Raw genomic sequence first — 21,011 nt, 5'->3', positions numbered from 1 at the left:
CATTGATGCTGTAGAAGGAAAAACAATGCGTTAAGGGCTAATTCAAAAAGCTCCTAAAGCATTGTTTCTCTTTCTGGAGCATTAGTGAGCATGTGTTAAAAATCAAGCGTATGTAAACTTTTGAACAGGGTCATTATATAAACTATTATTTTCTCTTGTGGACTATGATAATGTCTTGAAATATCTTAATCAGGTCAGAACTAAATAAAAAATAACATTCATTTAGTATGATCCTTCTTACTTTACTAAAATAATTAACATTCTGCAGATTCTGCAAGGTGTATCTAAACTTTTGACTTCAACTGTACTAGTGAACAGGGCAAATAAACTTGAACAATGCTTCCTCTCCTAGTAAAGATGAGTCAAGACCAGTCAAACAGTGACATCTGATGGTTTCGGGGGTGTTGGCTTGACATTGACTTATTACTTGACTGGCCTGATGCCTGCGCTCTGTTCACGGTTCCTGCTGACTTCAGTCAAGGCAGAGCTTTGCTAGACTGATTCAGGACCTGTCGCTCAGGGATAAAAAGTGACTGGACATACTGAACAACAACCCCCATAATTCCCTGTGGAACACAAACGACATAGCCATCAGTCACACCAATCAAATCTCCAAATAAACATCCATATGACCTGACCCCTGACCAATCAGAGCACAAGATAAATAAACCGTTGACCCGGCCATTTCAATTCACTCACTGCAGACGCAGACACTCGTTGAGTCATTAGGGAGGGAGAGAGCGAGGAAGAAAAAACGAGGGAGAAAGTAGTAGTATTTTAAGGGTGTTGATGGATGAGGGTAACTGTGTTATTGTCACCTACATCCACTCCTTCCTCTCCTAGCATATACAAGGAAATCGCTTTTTACTTTGGCGTCTTTGGGATACTCTGACGCACTATTCAAAGAATCATATATATGCATCAAAAACATATCTCCTTCTCCATCACATCCCCTCCTGTTTTCACTCAGATGAAATCTCTCACAAACAGACAAGAGGATAATTTCCCAGGACATAAGCAGACCTTTCGGCTAAACCCAGCAGCTTCTGGCTAATCAATCAATCCTTTGAGAACATGTGATCAATCATGATCAAAACCCACAGTGGCCTGCAACTCTCTCCATCTTACGCAGATGCACACGCTCAATGCCTGGGAACGCTAGCCTTGTTTCGAAGTGACCCCATCACGGCCCACTGTTTTACTCGTAATTAACTCATCGGTCACTTCCAAACAAAAGTCTTCGGTTTTAGACTCACTGATCTTTTCAGAGTGGACATGCCATGCATGCAAGCTGAAAAGAGGCACAGGAATTCTCCAAGGGAAAACATTACAATCCCAGGAACTCAACTCAAAACTTTGTAGTATATCATGCCAGGGGAGAGAGAGGGGAGAAGAGTAAATATTTACTCAAGAGGTAAAAAATTGAGACGTTAACATTGTAGATTTCTACTTTTTTCACAGCCTGAGAAGTGAAGACAGTATAAACATTTCTTTCTTGCTTTCTTCCGTCCCCAGTGAGTCTGAAAAATGTTTTGGCCAGACATGGTTCACTGTCCATGAAACATGGACATTTTTTTCCACCGAGCTCTCAGACTCAGGATCAGGCAAACGAACGAGCGTTTAATACGCTTCGCGCTCACCTTTTTTAAATGGCCCGATCCGTTCACCCCGTTCTGAATAGGCTCCATAATGAGCCCAGGGGGCGGCGGACGCGGGACGCAGGACTCAGGAGCACGGCCCATTGCACAATGTAGAATCTAAAACGCGCGCCCGTGTCTGAGAAGAAGCGGACTGCGGTCGCGCGCTGACAGGCGGAGAGAATGCTCGTGCGCGGGGCTTATTCTCACGCGCTTCACTCACGCGGAATGTCACATTGTTAAATTTGGAGCCCCGTCTTTTTTCCCTGTCTCAGCGTCGAGTTGATTTTCCGTTGTTTGGACACTTTCACGGTGAAGTGAGTCACATCAAAGTCAAAACAAAAGTCGAGGCGTGAAACTGATGGAGCTGTTGAAGACGCCGAATAGGACAAAGGGACAATCAAAAGTCTTGCTGAACATGTGCAGCTTATCAAATGAAGTTATCATCAAAAGAGAAATCAGATAGTTAGGCCTCAACGAGCGTAGGGAAAATTATCTTAAGTCTGTAATTTCACAGACACCTATGACGGATAAATAACGGCTGCTTGTAGAAAACAAAATCGACTTAAGATATGCTAAAAAGGTTTTAATCTTCAAGGTTTTAGAAATATAAACAGTTCTTTCAGACAGAACTTTGCAGGAGTTGCTAATGTAATGCTATGTATAAATGAATATAAATCATTTTTCCATTCAACTGTAATAATACACAATATTAATAGACCTTTTTCACATTTCCGGGTTTCTCAGTAGGGGAAGTCGTCATAGTTGGGTAAACTTTGAGAGCAGTGATATTAACTGCATTCCCATTTACTCAAGTTGCAAAGGAAAAACTGCACAATAGTGTTTTCACGACTTTCACAAAAAGAACAAAAATGAGAAAGACTGATAACTGCAGTCAGAAGAGAGAACAATGTTAAATTGACCTTCACTCTCAAAGACCCTGCATTAGAAACACCCTGGCATAGCGTTACCTTAAAATACAAAAATAATATTATATAAGATATCCACCTTATGTGTCAATGTGGAAGTAAGCTGTTTTCTTGTAATGTGTTAGACGTCCGGTTCATACGCCAGAGTAGGGAAATAATGAGAAGAATAACAAAGTGTGGTAAATGGTAAAACTGTTTGCAATACAATTTACTGTGTTCATAATTAAGATAATATGGTAAGACACAGTTTGCAATATCAAACAGAAAAAAAATGCTGTTTTGTAGGCTACAGCTAAAAACAGCTGGAGGTGGATGAGACAGGAAGCCAGACCCATATAAAATTAACAAATGGCCGCACCCACTCTGACGGGAAAAATAGTGGAATAGATGTACATAAATTAAATAAAAATAAAAAGCCTTTTGAGAGGTGTAGGACGCTGATGACAGTTGAAAAGAGTCCAGCCATTTTGCATTTATTGTTTTTGTACACCCCCTGGCTACATACATTATTTTATATTGCACCTTATGCATCGTTTACATTAATTAGTGTGCACTTAAATATTGTTTGAAAGTACATATGTATTTTACCTTGCACATTTTACCCTGAACAACTGCAAGTGTAATTTGTTTATATGCCATTTGCACTTGGATGCTAACGCTATATTTCATTGTTTTCTGCACAATGACTGTAAAGTTCTAATCTAATCACTGAACAGGTACATTATCTACAATGAGCAATGAAAGCATTTCCATTAAGATATTCAGACAAGTTAAACTTGGCAGACTTTAAAGTGTACGACTCTATACGTAATAAAAAGCGGAATTAAAACTGTCAAGATCCGTCATTGGTTTTCACGGTTTCACCTGACAGCACGGTCTGATTTCTGGCAGGTCAAGGTTATTATTCCCGTTCATGAGGTGTAATTTTACCCCATTCATAGTAAACCTGCAACATCATGCTGAGGGATACAGGACACTTGGCACGGCGTGTTAAAACATTATAGACAATTTAAGACTGTTGGACCTGCAGGTGAAATGTCCGGCACTGCTGGCCAAATCCACAAAACATGTCGTGCACACACACCAGCTAAACGACCAATTTTTATTACCTTTCCAGCACTCACACACATCAGTGCGAGCGCGTGCAGCCAGAGTGATGTGCGGTGAACGCGCGCGGCCGAGGCCACACGGAGAGGAGATTACTTTTTTTCCTTTTTCCCCCCTTCAAGGAAACCGAGTCCGCAGCTACTCGGACTGACGCTGAACGCGCTTTTACCGGCCCCGTTATGAGGAGTCTGGGAATTTAAATATTCAATGTTGACATAGTGCAGGGCTGGCGCGAAGCCAGAGAGGCCAGTGTCTCGCGGGACCCGCGCCGTACAGAACATTCTCTCCCTTTCACTTAATAGGTAGAAATCTTCTTCTTACATCTTGGGTAAATAATAATCTTAAAATACACCCCTTGACAATTATCCCGCTATTCTCAGATAGTAGCCTAAATAACGACGCCGGAGCTCGGAGAGGGTGGGAAGGTTTCTAACAATCTTGGCGAATACCTCAAAACTTGCATTTTTAGCCAAAACTTGTGCACAACAGAAAAGTGTCGGCGTGTAACATCATTCTGTTACCTTTCTTTTAATAAAACAAATTGAAACGTGTTCATTTGAAGCTACTATTCATAGTAGGCTGATTTTCAGACGTCATAAATAAAAAGTCAAAAAAAAAAGTTAAAAAAAATAAATAAAAAAAAATAAAAAAAAGAGGAGAAATGACCTGTTCCAGAGTAAATTCACAAAATATCGAAACTGTGATGCCATCAATATCAATGACAGTCTGTATACATCTAGAAAAAGTGAGAGATTTCTCGAATAATGCAGTTTCTTACACTTGTAAAGTGCCTTGTAAAGTTCTTACACATTAACAGTAAAGTGACGGCGTGTAACATCATTCTATTCCCTTTCTGTTTTAATATTAGGCCTAATTGAAACGTGTTCATTTGTGTTTAGAAAATTACATAGACTGAGAAGCTACTACTCATCTGGTGGGATGACTTTCAGATGTCATTAATTAAAAATAAGTTCATAAGCGGAGAAAAGACGCGTTCTAGAGCATATTCATAAAATAGTGGAATTGTGATGGCCATAGTGATTTATTAAATGGCATCAGTATCAAAGGCAGCCTATACATCTGAAAAAAGTTAGATCTCTCTCGAATAATGCAATTTCTTATACTTGTAAAGTTCGTACTCAGTAAAGTGACCGCATGTAACATCATTATATTCCCTTTCTATAATAATAATAACTGAAACGTGTTCATTTGTGTTTATAAAATTACATAGATTGAGAAGCTACTATTCATCATGGTAGACTGACTTTCAGTCTAAAATAAAGTTGATAAAAGGAGAAAAGACGCGTTCCAGAGCAAAATCATAAAATAGTGGAATTGTGATGGCCATGGTGACTTAATAAATGCCAACAATATCAATGACAGATACATCTGAAAAAAGTGAGATCTCTCTCGAATAATGCGATTTAAAGTGACTTGTAAAGTTCTTACACAGTAAAGTGACGGTGTGTAACATCATTCTGTTCCCTTTCTATAATAATTTAAACGTGTTCATTTGTGTTTAGAAATTTACATAGATTGTGAAGCTACTACTCATCTGGTAGGCCAACGCAAAAGGCTGAAGTCTAAAAACAAGTTTAGCTATAAGATGAAAAAAAGACGCGTTCTAGAGCAAAATCATAAAATAGTGATATTGTGATGGCCATGGCATGACATCAATATCAATGACAGCCTTTATAAATCTAAAAAAGCAAGATCTCATTCAAATAGGCTAATGCAATTTCTTACACTTGTGGCAGTCTTTAAGAAAGTGATGATTGACCCTACCTGCAGCAACAGGAAAACACAAAAGTGAAATTGCGTTAGATATGTGTGGACGAGAGCGTGTGTGCACGTACGCGTGTTTGACAAGTTGCTGCTGTGCGCAGAAAAAACCCTCTCACTGTACAATGGCAGGGCATAGGGCTAGAGAGGTAGTTTATTGAACGGATAAGACCCACACGACCCCTGTTTCTGTCCAGACGGACCGCGCAGTGTCTAGCCCATCACGGTGCTGTCGACAGGAAAGGAAACAATAATTCAAGAGCAAAATGATCCTTTACTTTGTTTTCACTGCCTCTTTTGTTACCTTCACACGTAGAGCCAACACTAAAGTTTTTGACCAGCTGTCACGGTCTATTATTTAAAAACAAAAAGAAAAGAAAAAGAGACATATAAATAAATACAATTCTCTAAGAAATACAGAATTTCTCGAGTTAATTATTGAAAGTACAGTGGACCTCAAACTTCAAAAACTTTTAGAGAGCATAAAATGCGTTTAAACACTGGGAAATATTTGCATGAATTTTCGCGGCGAGGACCACAATGAGAGTTTATTGGAAAACAGCAAAAAAGAAAATTGCCCAAATCAGAGAGTCAGCAGCCTACCGCGCACGAGGGGGGCCGAATTATTCACAGACCTGAGCGAAATACATTCGTTCCGAATAAACGCAATGAGGAGGGGAACAACTTCCCACTAACTACTTGATGTTCAGTTTCGGCGTTTGAGCTTGTGTTGTGGCGTGGCATTGAACACACGCATTGAACGACAAGTCAAACAAGCGCCTAAGGCAACCCGTAATCAAAAGCTAAGATTACAGTCGACCGTTTAGAGAGCCATAACAAACAAAAACATTTCTCCGGGCTGTTCATACCGGAACAAAAATTCATAACGGGATTTGATCACTTGTTGCACAAGCGGTATATTAAAGTCCACATAGCCTATCAAAATACTTCAAAGCACTTTTTGTACAGTCACAGTCCTATTAATCTAGCATATATGCAATTCATTGGACTGCCTGCCGTAACATCAGCTGTAAGCTACCTGTTTGCATTTAAAAGCGTGCCTCCGCAGCTGGCTTTCTGTTGTCGACTATAGGCGAAGCTGTCTTTTCAAAGTCGCGGCTGCAAATTGATGTGACCGGAGCCGTAGAAACATGAACGAACGGTGTTGTTTTATCGAACGCCGGGGCGCTCGGGGCTTGAATAGAGAACGCGATTACAGCATGCGATAGTTAAGAAAGTTTGTGCGGGACGCGCAACTTTCATGCCAGTTCCGAATCTAGCTTTGCAATGTCCGACCGCTCGCCGCGGTTCGCGTTTAGCTTGACTTCAACTCTTCCGAGCGACTGAAACCGCTGGGGTCTGCTGACTGTAACTGTTTAGTGACTAAAATGTTTCTATGCATCATGGACAAGATGGCAGTTGAAAAGGGCTAAAAAGGAGATGTTGCACCTACCAGTGGTCAGCTTCCTTGCCCTGCCTTTGGACCTCATGATGCCCGTCTCTCGGCGTGGGTTTGTCGGATTTTTTCTCGAATCTTTTCCTCCTTTTTCTTTTTTCCTCTGTCCTTTTTCTCTGTGATTCTCAATCCCAGACGCACTATCTCTCCAGCATTGTCAGTTTGGACACCTTCGCACATGCGCACACCCCCGAGCTGCCAGCATCGTCAAAAAAGTTTGGAACGATTCATCACCCGAGTATTACAGATCTTGTCAGATTGCAATAGCCAGCGAGATCCCTCTCGTGTCAGATCTTCAGAGATCAGTGGGCGCGGGACGGAGCTATTCGCGACCTCCGGGTGCACGAGGAACCGGAGACATTAATTATAATGAAGCAGTCTCCAGCGTCCAAGGAGCCCGGTCTTTTGTGTCTTAAATGAAGACGCATTAATCACTGCTCGGGTAAATGACTATTGTAAAACGGTTTCATTAAACGCTTTATGTTGTTTAATTGAGATTTGACCATCGTTATGAATTTATGAAAATGATAAACTTTTACCTCTCTCCCCCTCCCTCAGCCAGGAGCGTGGGCAGTCGGTACCGAGGGCAGCCCGTCGAATATTTTTTTTTCTTACATGCCGCGCTGACAATTATTAATCTGCGGAATTGGGCTTGCTCACAACTCATGTACCCCGACTACATTCATAGACATGAAAAAAAAAAAGTTATTATGAAGTAGCTAAGTCTACGTATTTATTAAAAAAAACATAAAGTGATCTCTGATTCCTTAGGGGCACATTTTTGCAATGCTTAAATTAATTGCATTAAGATATAGGCCTTTAGCTGATCTTGATCATCCTCTATTATAAAACGAACAGCTTTATTTTATTTTGGCTTTTATTATTATTGTTCAAGATGAGTGAGAATTTGGAAACTCTTGGGTCATTAAGTTAATTGTCCATTAATTAGAAGCGCCTGACATCATGTTGACCTTGCCCATGAACCTTTAAAAGGGTCGCTTTCCTCTCACTGGCGGTATTGATTGCTAAGTATTTCTAAAACGGATCCAATTAATCTGACATCACTCTGCATAAAAATGAATGGTGCAGAACAAACATCAGCTGCCGTCCACGCCTCTCTGAGCTATGAGCTGACCAGCACTTACAAATACAACACTTAGGCTACTTAAAATCCACAAGAGTCAACAAAAAATAAAGAGGTTCTTAAAATAACAAAAATGTCAGTGATCATATTTATTTATGTTTTATTGTTATTTGACTGGGTAGTCTATAACTTAAACTCAGCCTAAAATGCCCAAGAATGAATTGATCTTTTCTAACAATTTAGGGAAATATATCTTAATGTTATTTAAATGTCATAAATTGATTCTTCAGTGCATTCTTTAAGTGTGTTGTGAGGGACATTGAAAAAAAATAAACTAAGTCTTTAAATGTTGTACAAGAAACAAATTATAAAATCTAAGCGTTACAAAAGCACATCGACCCAAAAATAAACAGAAGACAGACAAACAGAATGGGTTTGAAAGCTGTCAGTGCCGTTGTAGTCCAGCTTTGTTTTGCCGTGCGTTGGCACTAGTTTACACCAACACAGTTTTTATCCATTCGCAATACCTCACCGTCCTTATTTTTCACAGTACATATTTTACGATGATACTCTGACCCCGTCGGCCAGAGATGGCGTATAGCTGGCGCACTGATGTGAGGATCAGTCAAGACCCCGTGGGCTGTAATTATTGAAAATTAATTGAGGCCAGAACCCTTTTGGAAATGCGGCTAAATTATTAGCTTGTCGTCGGGTTTAAATTCAACCCCCATCAAAAAGAGAGGATACAGTTTACCTTCTGTGATTAATACTCCAACCTAATTAAAGGTTTGCCCTCTTCTGTCGTTTGATGTACAACGCACAGAGGTTGTTGGTGAGATTCGGCGACGTTAAAGAGGGAAGGGAAGGGTTAAAATAAAAACATAATTTGTAAAGTCGGGGGCTCTCGCGCCAGACTGAAAGTGAAATGGGAGCCGCGGGCACAAGGAAATTACCGCGCGCCCGCGTGACCTTTGCGCGAGGTAATCAATCAAGTGATCAACAGGGATATTTATCAATGCTACATCCTGTCGGCTGCTCCTCAAACTCGAAATAAAAACAGCGCAGATACCGGAGCGTGTGAAACAGGGCGAATTATTTTATATAATGTCTGTGATTATAATAGAGTGGTCAATAGAAATACCCTTTGGTAACTAAAAATGATGCCGTTTTATACTTTAAAAGTAACCAAAGAAAAACAAACCGTGATCAAAAACAGCATATTTAATACAGGCCTACTTTCATTACTCAAAAGTGGAACAAGGAAAAGAATGATGCTGAGAAAAATTTGCTGAGCACTGTCAGAAAGCTAAGAATTATATTAATCCAGTTTTTACGACCATAAAAACCGATTTACCCCGGTCGTTTAATTAATATAATTAGATTGGCATCAGCCAACGGCATTATTTAACTCGGCAAAGTCATAACGCTTGTTGGTTTGGCAGAAAATATTACGCGGGGAAAAATAGCACGCAGGCAGCACAAGGAAGAAAAAGCAGCGGTGCCCCAGCGAGCACTGCCCCTCTGAGGAGACGCGCGTAACGGGAGACCGAACGAACACGGGCGCATTCTTCACATCCGCGGAGACTCTGCCAACGACTCCCTCTGCCCAGCCTCTCCGCTTCAAACGAGCGGAAACATTCCGTAACCACAGGCTTCACGGCAGAGAGAGTGGGTAGAGCAGGCTGCTGCAAACGCCGCATGCGATGCTTATTTTATTTATTTATTTTTTACCTAACAGCTGCTTAGTTTGCACAGTGTGCATTGGATGTTTATTGTGCAGTCTCGATTATGTGTATCTAACAAGTAGGCCAACTATTTTTTAAAACAAATTAGTATACGTTTCAATTGGTGCTTAAAACACTTAAAAGTTAAATTACTAGTTAGTGATTGCAGTACTTGAAATCCCGCGCAGGCGGTAACCATAGCAACAGTAGACCTTTAGAACACTTTTTTGTTCGAATCGTCATTGCGCGGTAAATTAGGCTCATTTATCTAAATATATCACAAAATATAAGTGTTTTAATTCCAAAACTTAAAGGCGCTAAAAGACCATCTGGGTTGATTGAGACGAACCACAACAGATCGCTATGAAAATTTCCTATTGAAATTCCGTTACAAATGTGGATCCCCCTGCAAGTTACTCAATAATTCGCATACTGTAGAAAATATATAGTAGGTGGCTTTGCTTGGCGAGCAGTATTTACACATCTGTGGTAAGGCTCCATGTCCAACAGCAACAATGTATGATTACTGTGAAATCAATGGCGATTGAAAATGGCTTTAATAAAACAACGTTAATAATATCACGTCAGGCTTAAATAGATTTAAAAGTATCCGAGTTAACAAGTTTATTTATGAAAATGGCACATAACGAGGGAAAGTGTTCCAATCGAATGACATTACCAAACATCTTAAGTACTTTTGATCAAATCCCTATAATAGCTACTGCAATATTAGGATTTATCATATCTGTTTTGTTTTCAGGTGGGCTAATAAAACTGATAATCGTCAAGACGATTGTCTACAAAGCAGAAAAGTTAAATAGTGTCTGGATATGTCGTGCTAGCGGACGTTAAACAAGCACTGAAAAAAAAATCTGAGTAAAACGAGACCCAAGCCACAAGACGCTGATCGTTGGGCAGCAGTGAAAAACTCTCTCATTAAAACTCGGCTGTGGGGGAAAGACATTGTGCTGATCTAGCACGTCTGTTCGTCAGTCATAAAAATCCATCGCTATCCCATAATAAATCTGATTCATTCATATGTGTATCGCTTCTTTTGAGTGAAAGGGTATTTAGTAATTGAAGTGCTTGTTGCACAGCCAAGACTGAATTTTATGCCCTCGCTACACTGGAGAGAATTTGAAATCCGTCTCTTGCAGCCACCAAACAAAAAACACGCAATTTTACTGATAATCTAACCAAGCAAATCAATATTTTTTTATGGTTAATCAACTATTTCTGTATTGTTGTGGGCTAATAAACCACAGTTTAAGTATTAATCTGCTGATTCTAAATATTAGAGAGTAACATCAATATCAAATTTAGGCTTCTGAATTAATGTCTTAATACACTCGGGAAATTTAAGACAAAAATAGAAGTACGTAAAATGATTCTATAAACGGATAAATCGATCAATTAAAATGGACGGTTTTAATAGCTAACAAAAGCAACAATGATAGAATAATACTATATGATAACACGCATTTAATAATAGTATCTTTTCTGACGTGTGCTACTAAGTATTTTAATAAAAGCAAGGGTTCAATGCATCAAGCGTTTGCAGAAAAGTACATTACGTTTTTCCCCAAAACAACTAAGGAGTACTTGGGACTAAACATTTAAAACAGAATGAATGAGGTGCATTGTCCCGTTACGCAATGAGCGAGTCTGACCACACAGCTCTTGAATATGCGGTGATACACGAATTATTATTGGAGTTTTACTGCCATCTAGTGACACAGTGTCAACTGACATCATTTTAGATTTCAACAAAATGTTTTTTTGAATTCTTTCATGACTTCTTAACTTTTCATATTAGGTTATAAGAATGTGCTCTTTATCAGCGTTGAAAGAGAAATAATTGGAGCAACGCCAACTTTGGCAACCCAGCAAACCTGACCGACCGTCGTTTGATTGACATCTATTGGAGGAGAATCGTCTGCTTGCAGCTACTCTTCCCGGCATCTGACTATCAACAAAGATTACGATGCGCTCTCGAGACAATCTGTGGACGTATTTATGGCCCTGAGAGCGGCCTCGCTAGCTTTATAGGCAGTCGTTTATCCTAAAACACATAAACACCATGCTCATCCATTCCCGCGGGCTCCAGCGTGAAGAGTCTTGACGAGTAATCAATCGGGACAGTCGAACAGAATTATTTATCCCCGATTCCAGTAAAAAAATGGACAGTTGCGATGCGCGCCAATTCCCGGTTGTGTCGTTGTTTCTACAGGGAGCAAATAAAGTTAAGACAAATGTACTTAATTCCTATGTCAAAATCGATCAACACTTTCTCAGAGTAGTTACACTGACTCCAGCTCCACTCGAGTTTAAGTGGTGACATATCTGAACGATATATTACAGGAAAAATATTAAAAGCTAATACCCAGATCATTTTAAAGAATGCTTGGCTAACATTGTTATGAAAACGTTATTTCTGAATGTTCAAAATGTACGAATGTTAAAAACGTTCGTTTTTAAATGTTATGTTCACATTTTTTTAATTATGGGAACGTTATTTTTTAAATGTTCTATTTTACATAGTCTAAAATTGATATGAAAGACGATCAACCACCTAAAACGTTTGAGGAAAAAAATGTTCCATGGACAATGTACAAGTAATGTTTTAGTGCTAACGTTTTGAAAACATAATTAAAGACAAGATAACACTGAATGTTCATTCTATTAACGTCACTAGAAGAACGTTTCATAACTTTGAGAGAACCTTGACAGAACGTAAGTTCTGAGAACGTTCCCTGGCTTTCAGTAGTTTTGCCATAAGAAAAACAATGGGCTAGAGTTTCTAGAATTATATTTACTTTTTTCAATAACAAAACTAGTCTGGGGTATGCCACATACTCTAATAATGGTGGTTGCTTGCCGTGTGTAAACAGATCCACGTGGGTAAAGTCTTTTTCAGATAACAGAGAAAAGTGTGAAATAGCAAATTACCTACCACTCCAGTTTCGCTCGAATGTATTGATAGAAAGTTTGCAACTCTCAATGACATCTAGCTTTAATTTTTTTTACGTAGCTTGTCATGTGGCAAGCACAACGTAAATTAAATACAAATATTTCTACTGGTTCAACACACCTATGCTGACTCAAATGACGTCACATCCGTGAAGCGCGCAGCTCAGTTCCCGTAGTGTAGTGGTTATCACGTTCGCCTAACACGCGAAAGGTCCTCGGTTCGAAACCGGGCGGGAACAAGCTAAATTATTTTTACTGAATATCAAATCACTCAATATCAAATCAGTCATACAACAGGATTTAATAAGACTACGAATAACAAAACAATCCTCATATTTACAGCGCAGGCTATAAATGAAAATGAGTGTATGATGTTGTAACAAAATATTTTGGATGATGTCAAGGGTAACGTTTAAATTAAGGACGAAATGTAGGCCTATTTAACATCCATAAGCTGCTTCAAACTATTTTGTTTTTAATTTTTCACATCTCGACAAGTCAAGTTGCACTTACTAGCTTTGGTCACTGGATGGCGACAAAACTTCACAAAGCACGCAGAATTTATTTAGCTTTGGTGACTAGGCCCAAGACAATTCACCATGTGGAAAAAAAAACGTTGTACATTCTTATTTTCTTAATAAATTAATAGCAAATAGAATTGAATAGCTAAATATGATCTAATGGCACTGACCTGTCTTTTTTGAAACTAACAAGTGGTAATACTCGATCATGAGCTCTGCTGTATAAATGTCTGTTAAAGTAAAAATGAATACACCTTAAAACATCACTGTTATTTCAAACTACAGCCTTCAAATTAAAGCAGAATCTAACAAAATAGACAGTCGACTGAAAAAGCTACCAAACTGGCAAAAACGCATCGCCTCACCTCAGGTTATAATAAGGTCAAAGTTTTGAACACAGTCGACATAAATTGCTAGTTTCAGTCACTGTCGATAAACTATTACATTTAACACATTTTTTTGAACAGTGTATTAGTGTGAACTATACATTACCTCGGTAAAATCGAAGTTTTCGTCGTTGAAATCCTCACCAACCTAAAGCATGTTTACTTAGCTATTGCGCATGTGCATTTGTGGGAACCTCTTAGAATCGGTTCTTTTGAATAGTTCGGTTCAATAAATCATGAGATAAAAAGAAGAGTAGTTTGAACTGGTTCAGTTCGATTTGTGAACCGCAAAGAGTCGATTAAAAAAAGATATTGCTAGGAATCGGATATGGCTATTTGATTTGACAAACGATTCAATCTTTTCAAGCAATATTAAGTAATTTTCTTTCTCACTGACTGACATTACAACCTCGTGACTGATTTGTTGGCTTATCTCCCTTCATTGCAAGTGTCATCCCCATTCCACACACCTTTCTCTGAGGGGAAAGGTAAGAATTGAGGAATTGGGAGAAGTTTCGTTTCCATGGTAACCACAACTGGAAGCAGTTAGCAAAGCACTTCAGCGCGCAGGTTTTCCCGCACAGAAGCTGGCGGTTTTCTCGAGGATTTGTAGATAATCCGTGACAACGGAAACCGTATCCTCTCATAACAACATCACAACGTAGCGGTTCCCTTTTGAGTCGCACCAAAAAAAAAACCGCTCTTAACGCTACAGTACCTTTCCAGTCAGGATATTCCCTTGCTCTACTTATACCATGATTTATAGTAGCAACTGTAGTAGCTGTATTTGGAAATGCAACGTTTATTCTAAATAAGGACGTTTGGGGAGTGAGGAAATCTACAGAAAGCTACTTTTCAACTACTGCTAGTTATAATTTTTGTTAAATTGTTTTATACAATTCATATTAACAATAAACCTTGCTAATGGTGGGTCATTCATGGTTACTATATTCTTAGTTCAAATACAACTGTTAAAATAATCAGAGCTATGATATACAGTTAAAGTCAAAAGTTTACATACACCTTGCAGAATCCGCAAAATGTTAATTATTTTACCAAAATATAGGGGATCATATAAAATGCATGTTATTTTTAATTTAGTACAGAGCTAAGATATTTGAATAAGATATTTAACATAAAAGACATTTACATATAGTCCACAAGGGAAAATAATTTTGAATTATTGAATTAAAAAAAAAATGACCCAGTTCAAAAGTTTACTTGATTCTTAATATTGTGTTGTTACCTGAATGACCCAGAGCTGAGTTTTTTGTTTAGTGGTTTATGAGTCCCTTGTTTGTCCTGAACAGTTAAACTGCCCACTGTTCTTCAGAAAAATCCTTCAGGTCCCACAAATTATTTGGTTTTTCAGCATTTTTGTGTATTTGAGCACTGAGGACAACTGAGGGACTCATATGCAACTATTACAGAAGGTTCATAGCTCACTGATGCTCCAGAAGGAAAAACAGTGCGTTAAGAGCCAGGGAGTGAAAAGATGTGTACATTTTTCATATTATGCTCAAATATAATTTGAATTTTTATTTTGTACTGCCCTTTAAAAGCTACAGACCATACTTACATGTTCCCAGAAGACAAAATAAGTTAAATTTACTCTAATCTTCAATTTCAAAAAGTTTTCACCCCCCCCCCCCCCCAGCTCTTAGTGCATTGTGTTTTCTTCTGAAGCATAAGTGAGTGTTTGAACCTTCTGAAATAGTTGCATATGAGTCTCTCAGTTGTCCTCAGAGTGAAAAGATGGATCTGAAAATCATACAGTCATTGTTGAAAAGGGTTCAAATACACAAAAATGCTCATAAAAAAAAAACACTGCTGTGGATCATTCAGGTAACAACAAAGTATTAAGAATCAAGCGTATGTAAACTTTTGAACAGGGTCGTTTTTATAAATTCAACTATTATTTTCTCTTGTTGACTATATGTAAATGTCTTATGTGAAATATACTGTATAGTACTACATCAAATATAACATGCATTTTATACAAAATAATTACCATTTTGCAGATTCTGCAAGGTGTATGTAAACTTTTGATTTCAACTGTATTTTGGGGGCTGTCAATTAAACTACTAAACATTTCTTCATTTTTTGATTTGTAGTGTTTCCCTATGAGATGCTGGTCAAAATGTTCGAGCTGCACACACCATGAATTAATTATTTGGGGGGCAGGCTTTATGGGTTTAAAGGGTTCTCCATACATATTATGCTAAAGCAATGCCAATATCCTTAGGGCCCAATTTCCCCCACCATTTACATAATGAGAAAATATTCCCACAATTGCGAAATATATAAGCTAACAGGGGGATGGGCGAATGGAGGGCAGCTTTGACAGAGAGGCATATGGAGGTCAAGGGTGATTCATGACCTCTGTGTCAGTACATATAACCAAGGCCAATTCTGTGCCATTAATTCCCTGGAGAAATGCTCTACGATCTACTGCAGTATACTGGCAAACACAGCATAATCTGTTGTTTGTATAGTCAAAAAGAGGCTTTCAAAGCATGTCCATTATGTTCAGCAATGCGTGTGTGTGTGTGTGTTTAAAGAAAATATAGCATATCAAGTAAGGTAGAAGCAAAACATCTTCTTATGCAGGTGGCAGCAATTGGGCAACAGCATAATGAGCCATTTTGCTCAGGTGTCTCTTGTGGTTTGCTTCAGAAAACCAGAGCCCCAGGCCATGTTAAACAAATGGACATACTGTGGTTTAATGCATCTGTCAGAGCAAAGACACCAGTATTGAGCAAACAGAATCGGACTAGGAGACACTAAGCCTGATGCAGTTCCCTCACGAGATCCACTTACACTCCAATCGTTAGACTGTAAACTGATTACTTCCTGGTCTTTAGTCTTATCTCATTACCCACATCGACAATTACGCAAAACACATTTCTTCTCCTTAAAAGAACAGATCCTTTTACTCAGGAGGATGACTGCTCCTTTGATGAACTGTCCGAACAAAGATTAAAAATGTGATAGGGGTCAGCTGAAGATACTAAAAGGCTAAAAGGTCAACTGTGAGTAAGAGGAGTGTTTGAATGGATTAGAGTAATCGCTCTCTGTCTCTTTCTCTCCATCTTTAAATAAAGACTGCCCATTAAAAAGCGGTTGAGAATACCCTTTGGGATAGTAGATGCATATTCCACTAATAGAAAGCTGATGCACACATGATTAATTTTTCAAGAAACTTCTCTTCAGCCTTCTCTTGAGTCCACAGCTGCTTTTCTCTCAGTGTGTCTTTGATTTAGCCAGTGCAATATTACTACGTTTTCTAACATTCCCAAGCGGCTATTATCTAGTGAGATTTAACAGCAGTGCGAGTGGTATCAGAGAACATTTTTCACACTAATGAATTATCAAAGTGTTCCCTCCAGTGGTTTGCGGTCGAAATGAAGTTCAGTTAAAGTTCTGGAATGGGCTATCACAAAGCTTAAAATATATGCCACAAGGCAAAATAAAAATTAAGACTTTTAACCGTGACAGTTAAGGGCTTTTCGCACTATGCATAAACCTTAATGGAGCTGTTACTGTTGGCTAAAACTACAACTAATAAATATTGCTTTCGTTAACTGAAATAAAATTAAAAAAATAAAAATAATTACAAATACTGAAAAACCAACACTTATAAAACATTTATGTCAATTAGAAATGTTGTATTGGCAACTAAATGAAATAATTTGTGTTTGAGTACACCACCAGTCAAAAGTTTTTGAACAATACGATTTTTAATGTTTCTCTTCTGCTCACCAGGCCTGCATTTATTTCATCCAAAGTACAGCAAAAGCAGTAAAATTGTGAAATATTTTTACTATTTAAATTTACTGGTTTCTTTTTGAATATATTTTAACATGTAATTTATTCCTGTAATCAAAGCTAAATTTTCTGCACCTTCAGAAATCATTCTAATATTCTGATTTGTTCAAGAAACATTTCTTTTAATTATTATTTATAAAGGATGCTTTAAATTGATCAAAATATTTCTATTTCAGATAAATGCTGTTCTTCTAAACTTTCTATCCATCAAAGACACCTGAAAAAATTCTACTCAGCTGTTTTTAACATGTTTTTAAAATGTTTTTTGAGCAGCGAATCTGAATATTAGAATGATTTCTGAAGGATTATGTGACTGGAGTAATGATAAAAAATCACATGAATAAATTACATTTTTAAATATATTTAAATAGATAAAAGTTAATTTAAATTGTAAAAATATTTTACAGTTTTGCTGTACTTTGGATCAAATAAACGCAGGCTTGGTGAGGAGAAGAGACTTCTTTAAAACATGAAAAGTCTTAGAGTTCAAAAACTTTTGACTTGTAGTGTAGTAGTTTGAAGTACTAAAATTACTAAAATGGAAATAAACAATAAGCAAATAAACAATTATTAAATATGTTGAAAGCACATAATAATAATACTTAAACTAAAATGTTCAAATTAGCAAATTCAAAATATTAATAAATACTATAATAGTAAAATGGTTAAGTAAAATAGTAAAAATAAGATTCCTTACATATTGTTTTTTTATATAGTTTTTTTTTCATTAAACTGAAACAGCAGCACGATAAGGCACAGATTTTCAGTAAATAACTACATTTATTAACAATACTTTTATTTTTTTAGAAATTTATAATTTTTTATATACAGTGCCATGCAAATTTTTTTATTTTTTTTTATTTTTTACATTTTGTTTTGTTGCAAGCCTTATGTTAAACTGCTTTAAATTATTTTTTTAACACCAAGTCTACACTCCATACACCATAATGGCAAAGCAATAAAAATGTTTTTTAACATCTTTGCAAATTTATTAAAAATAAAAAACTTAAAAAATGATTTCGTTGCATAAGTATTCATACCCTTATCTGGGACAGTTGAAATGTAGCTCAGGAGCATTCATATTGCTTGTAGATGTTACTACACTTCGAGTGAAAAGGCACATATGTCTTAATAGAAGGTCTAACTGCTGTAAACGCCAATCAGAGCAAAAACCAAGCCCTGAAGTACAAAAAAACCTGTAGAGTTTTGATTTGTCATTATGGAATATGGAGTGTAGATTGATGTGGAAAAAACTAATTTTAAACAGTTTACCATAAGGCAGCAACATTACCAAATAGTGAAGACAAAAATGAAAGGGTATGAATATTTTCGCAAGGCAATGTAGAAGGAGAACGATCTATTCCATTAAGATTAAAAAAGGATTCAGTTTAGATAGGGCCTCTGATGAGTGAAATGCACATACTAAATATAGTGATTATTTAGTTTGATCATTTTAAGGATAGACAGTTAAAACAAGAGCAGAAAGAAAGAAGAGAGGATGTCTCTGGAGACTTAAGAGGAAGCTAGCATTGATCAAAATGATCAATGCACAATTCAGTCACAGTTTATATCCCGCAGTGCAATGGGTGAGTTCAGGATCACCGGCCTGTGATTTTATCATCTTAATGTGTGAGCTGTGTAATGCCATTACTGTACTGAATCAGTTTGAGGTGCTGTCCAGAAAGAAGAGAACTAAATCAATGGGGGAATTCTCTCTCGTTTTTTCTCTCAGTGTGAGTGTTAGGATGATCCATGCTGAAGCAGTGAGAGTGCACTGACCATAAACAATTCATTACGAGGGCAGGACGGCTGAGGAACAGATATCTGCCCAGACCAAGACACAGTTCAAATGTGAGCAAGGCGAATGATGGACGACAAAGAATGAGATCATCTATCGTCTAGTATGTGTATGTGAGTCTTTGTGTAGTACACTTTAACATTAACCGTCTATAATCAGAACGTGACCTTAAGAGGCCCTCCAATGTGACACAATATTGTGTGTGCAGCAAATGCAATGAGCTTGTTGTGTGTTTACTGTATGTTGCATGCACAGAATTGACCTTGTAAAAGACTACCGTGCCGGTTCTAAATATAAGAACTTTAATTCAGGTTTTTCTCCGGCCCGAATCAGAGCTGAAAGATTAAAGTATGTTGATAAGAGCCGAAAATAGCCTAATCCCTCTCCGTCCTGGAGCCTCACTCCTTCTCCTGCTGTACCAGCCAGAGGACAAACCAACACATCCTCCCTGCAGTAGGGATTAACACTCACTGGCGATTTCAAGGGCTAAATAATTTGTGAGATTCATCCACATTCCTTCAGTAGTGTAAACACATCAGCTGAGAAACGTGCCAGCCATGCATCTGGAAGAAAAGGGGTTTGGCATGAAATTTTTTATAGTTTTAGTATGTTGGGATTTCAGGTCCTTTGATTCATGTATCAAACCGTTAGTTTGTTCCAACCAGACGTCCAACCATCTCACAGTCCTTTGGTAAGGAATCTACTCTAAAGTGTAAAAAGACAAACATTTTATTACATTAAGCATATCACATGAGCAAGAGTGGCCATACAACATATATATCGGCACATTACTGGTCAAAAATTTTATTATTAGGGCTTTTATGTTTTTTAAAGAAAATCTCTTATGTTCACCAGGGCTGCATTCATTTAAAAAAATCCCAATTACTCCAAACTTTTGACTACTAGTGTGTATATATACTTAGGGTGTGTATTATATTACTCTATCCACCTTTTTCTTCAATGCAGAAGTAAGCCTATGAGTGAGACTTCCAGTTCATTATCTGCTATAAGTAAATAACAAGAAGACATATAGCTGCTAGCAGCGATTACCACGGTTCAAGTGCTTTAAGTCATGTAAGCAAATATGAAAAAATACATTATATATTGTTTAGCAAGCCTGTAACCACCTAAATCAATGACTGAAAAAAAGCATTTTTGTAAATACCTTCAAACTTTGCATGCTTGTTTAGAATCACCCGTCACCTGTGCTCAACAGGTTTTGTGAAGTTTTTAGCTTTTCTTTAGGCTTTATAGGCTTACAGGCCCCTTTTCTAAACGACCCCGTTATAGCTTGCCAAAGGGTAAATTTCAACATTTTTTTGATAATTATTGATCTAGAGAGTCTAGAGAATTGTACTGCAGTTGTTTTTTTCCTAGATTGAGCGAAAAACCTAGGACTAGTTCGCAAAAGTATTTATTATTTTTTTTTTTTACATTTTCTCAGTCATTTAACAAACAATTTGATTGACAGCAGTGGTTCTAGAGGCAAAGTTGGCCAGAATGAAGTTCTATCATTTGTTATGACTATTGCGTGTTTGTGTGAAAAAATGCGCAATCGTTTAAGCCCCTGAAAAATGTAATATCGAACCCTAGTGGTTGATTTCTTTCAAATTTCTCATAGACCTTTGGGGCGCTGGGTCATACAGGACTATCAAGTTTCGTTCTGATCCGATTGTATAATAGGTGCACAAACTTTGTCGGCCAATGGTGGCCATGTTTTTTTGAGATACCCCAATGTCCTTAAAGAAACTTGTGGCACTTTGGCACCACGACAGTCCATAGCGATTTT

General features: G+C 37.7%; 1 protein-coding gene and 1 non-coding gene across 2 annotated transcripts in view; one reads left to right on the top strand and one right to left on the bottom strand.

The window, feature by feature from the left end:
* Positions 1–7,098, bottom strand: part of LOC141285343 (histone-lysine N-methyltransferase MECOM-like) — a 96,775-nt gene extending 89,677 nt beyond the window's left edge. Inside the window, exon 1 of the mRNA XM_073818363.1 lies at positions 6,909–7,098. Coding sequence (XP_073674464.1) covers positions 6,909–6,945 — 37 coding nt within the window. The 5' untranslated portion in view covers positions 6,946–7,098. The remainder of the gene's footprint in view (positions 1–6,908) is intronic.
* A 5,757-nt stretch (positions 7,099–12,855) lies between these two features.
* Positions 12,856–12,928, top strand: trnav-aac (transfer RNA valine (anticodon AAC)). Its single transcript has one exon. It is a non-coding gene; the product is annotated as a tRNA-Val (tRNA).
* The last annotated feature ends 8,083 nt before the right edge of the window (positions 12,929–21,011 follow it).

Source organism: Garra rufa, chromosome 14 (genome assembly GCF_049309525.1).
Source record: "Garra rufa chromosome 14, GarRuf1.0, whole genome shotgun sequence".
Taxonomy (NCBI): domain Eukaryota; kingdom Metazoa; phylum Chordata; class Actinopteri; order Cypriniformes; family Cyprinidae; genus Garra; species Garra rufa.
Note: the sequence above shows the minus strand (reverse complement) of the source record. Positions and strands in the feature narration are given on the sequence as shown.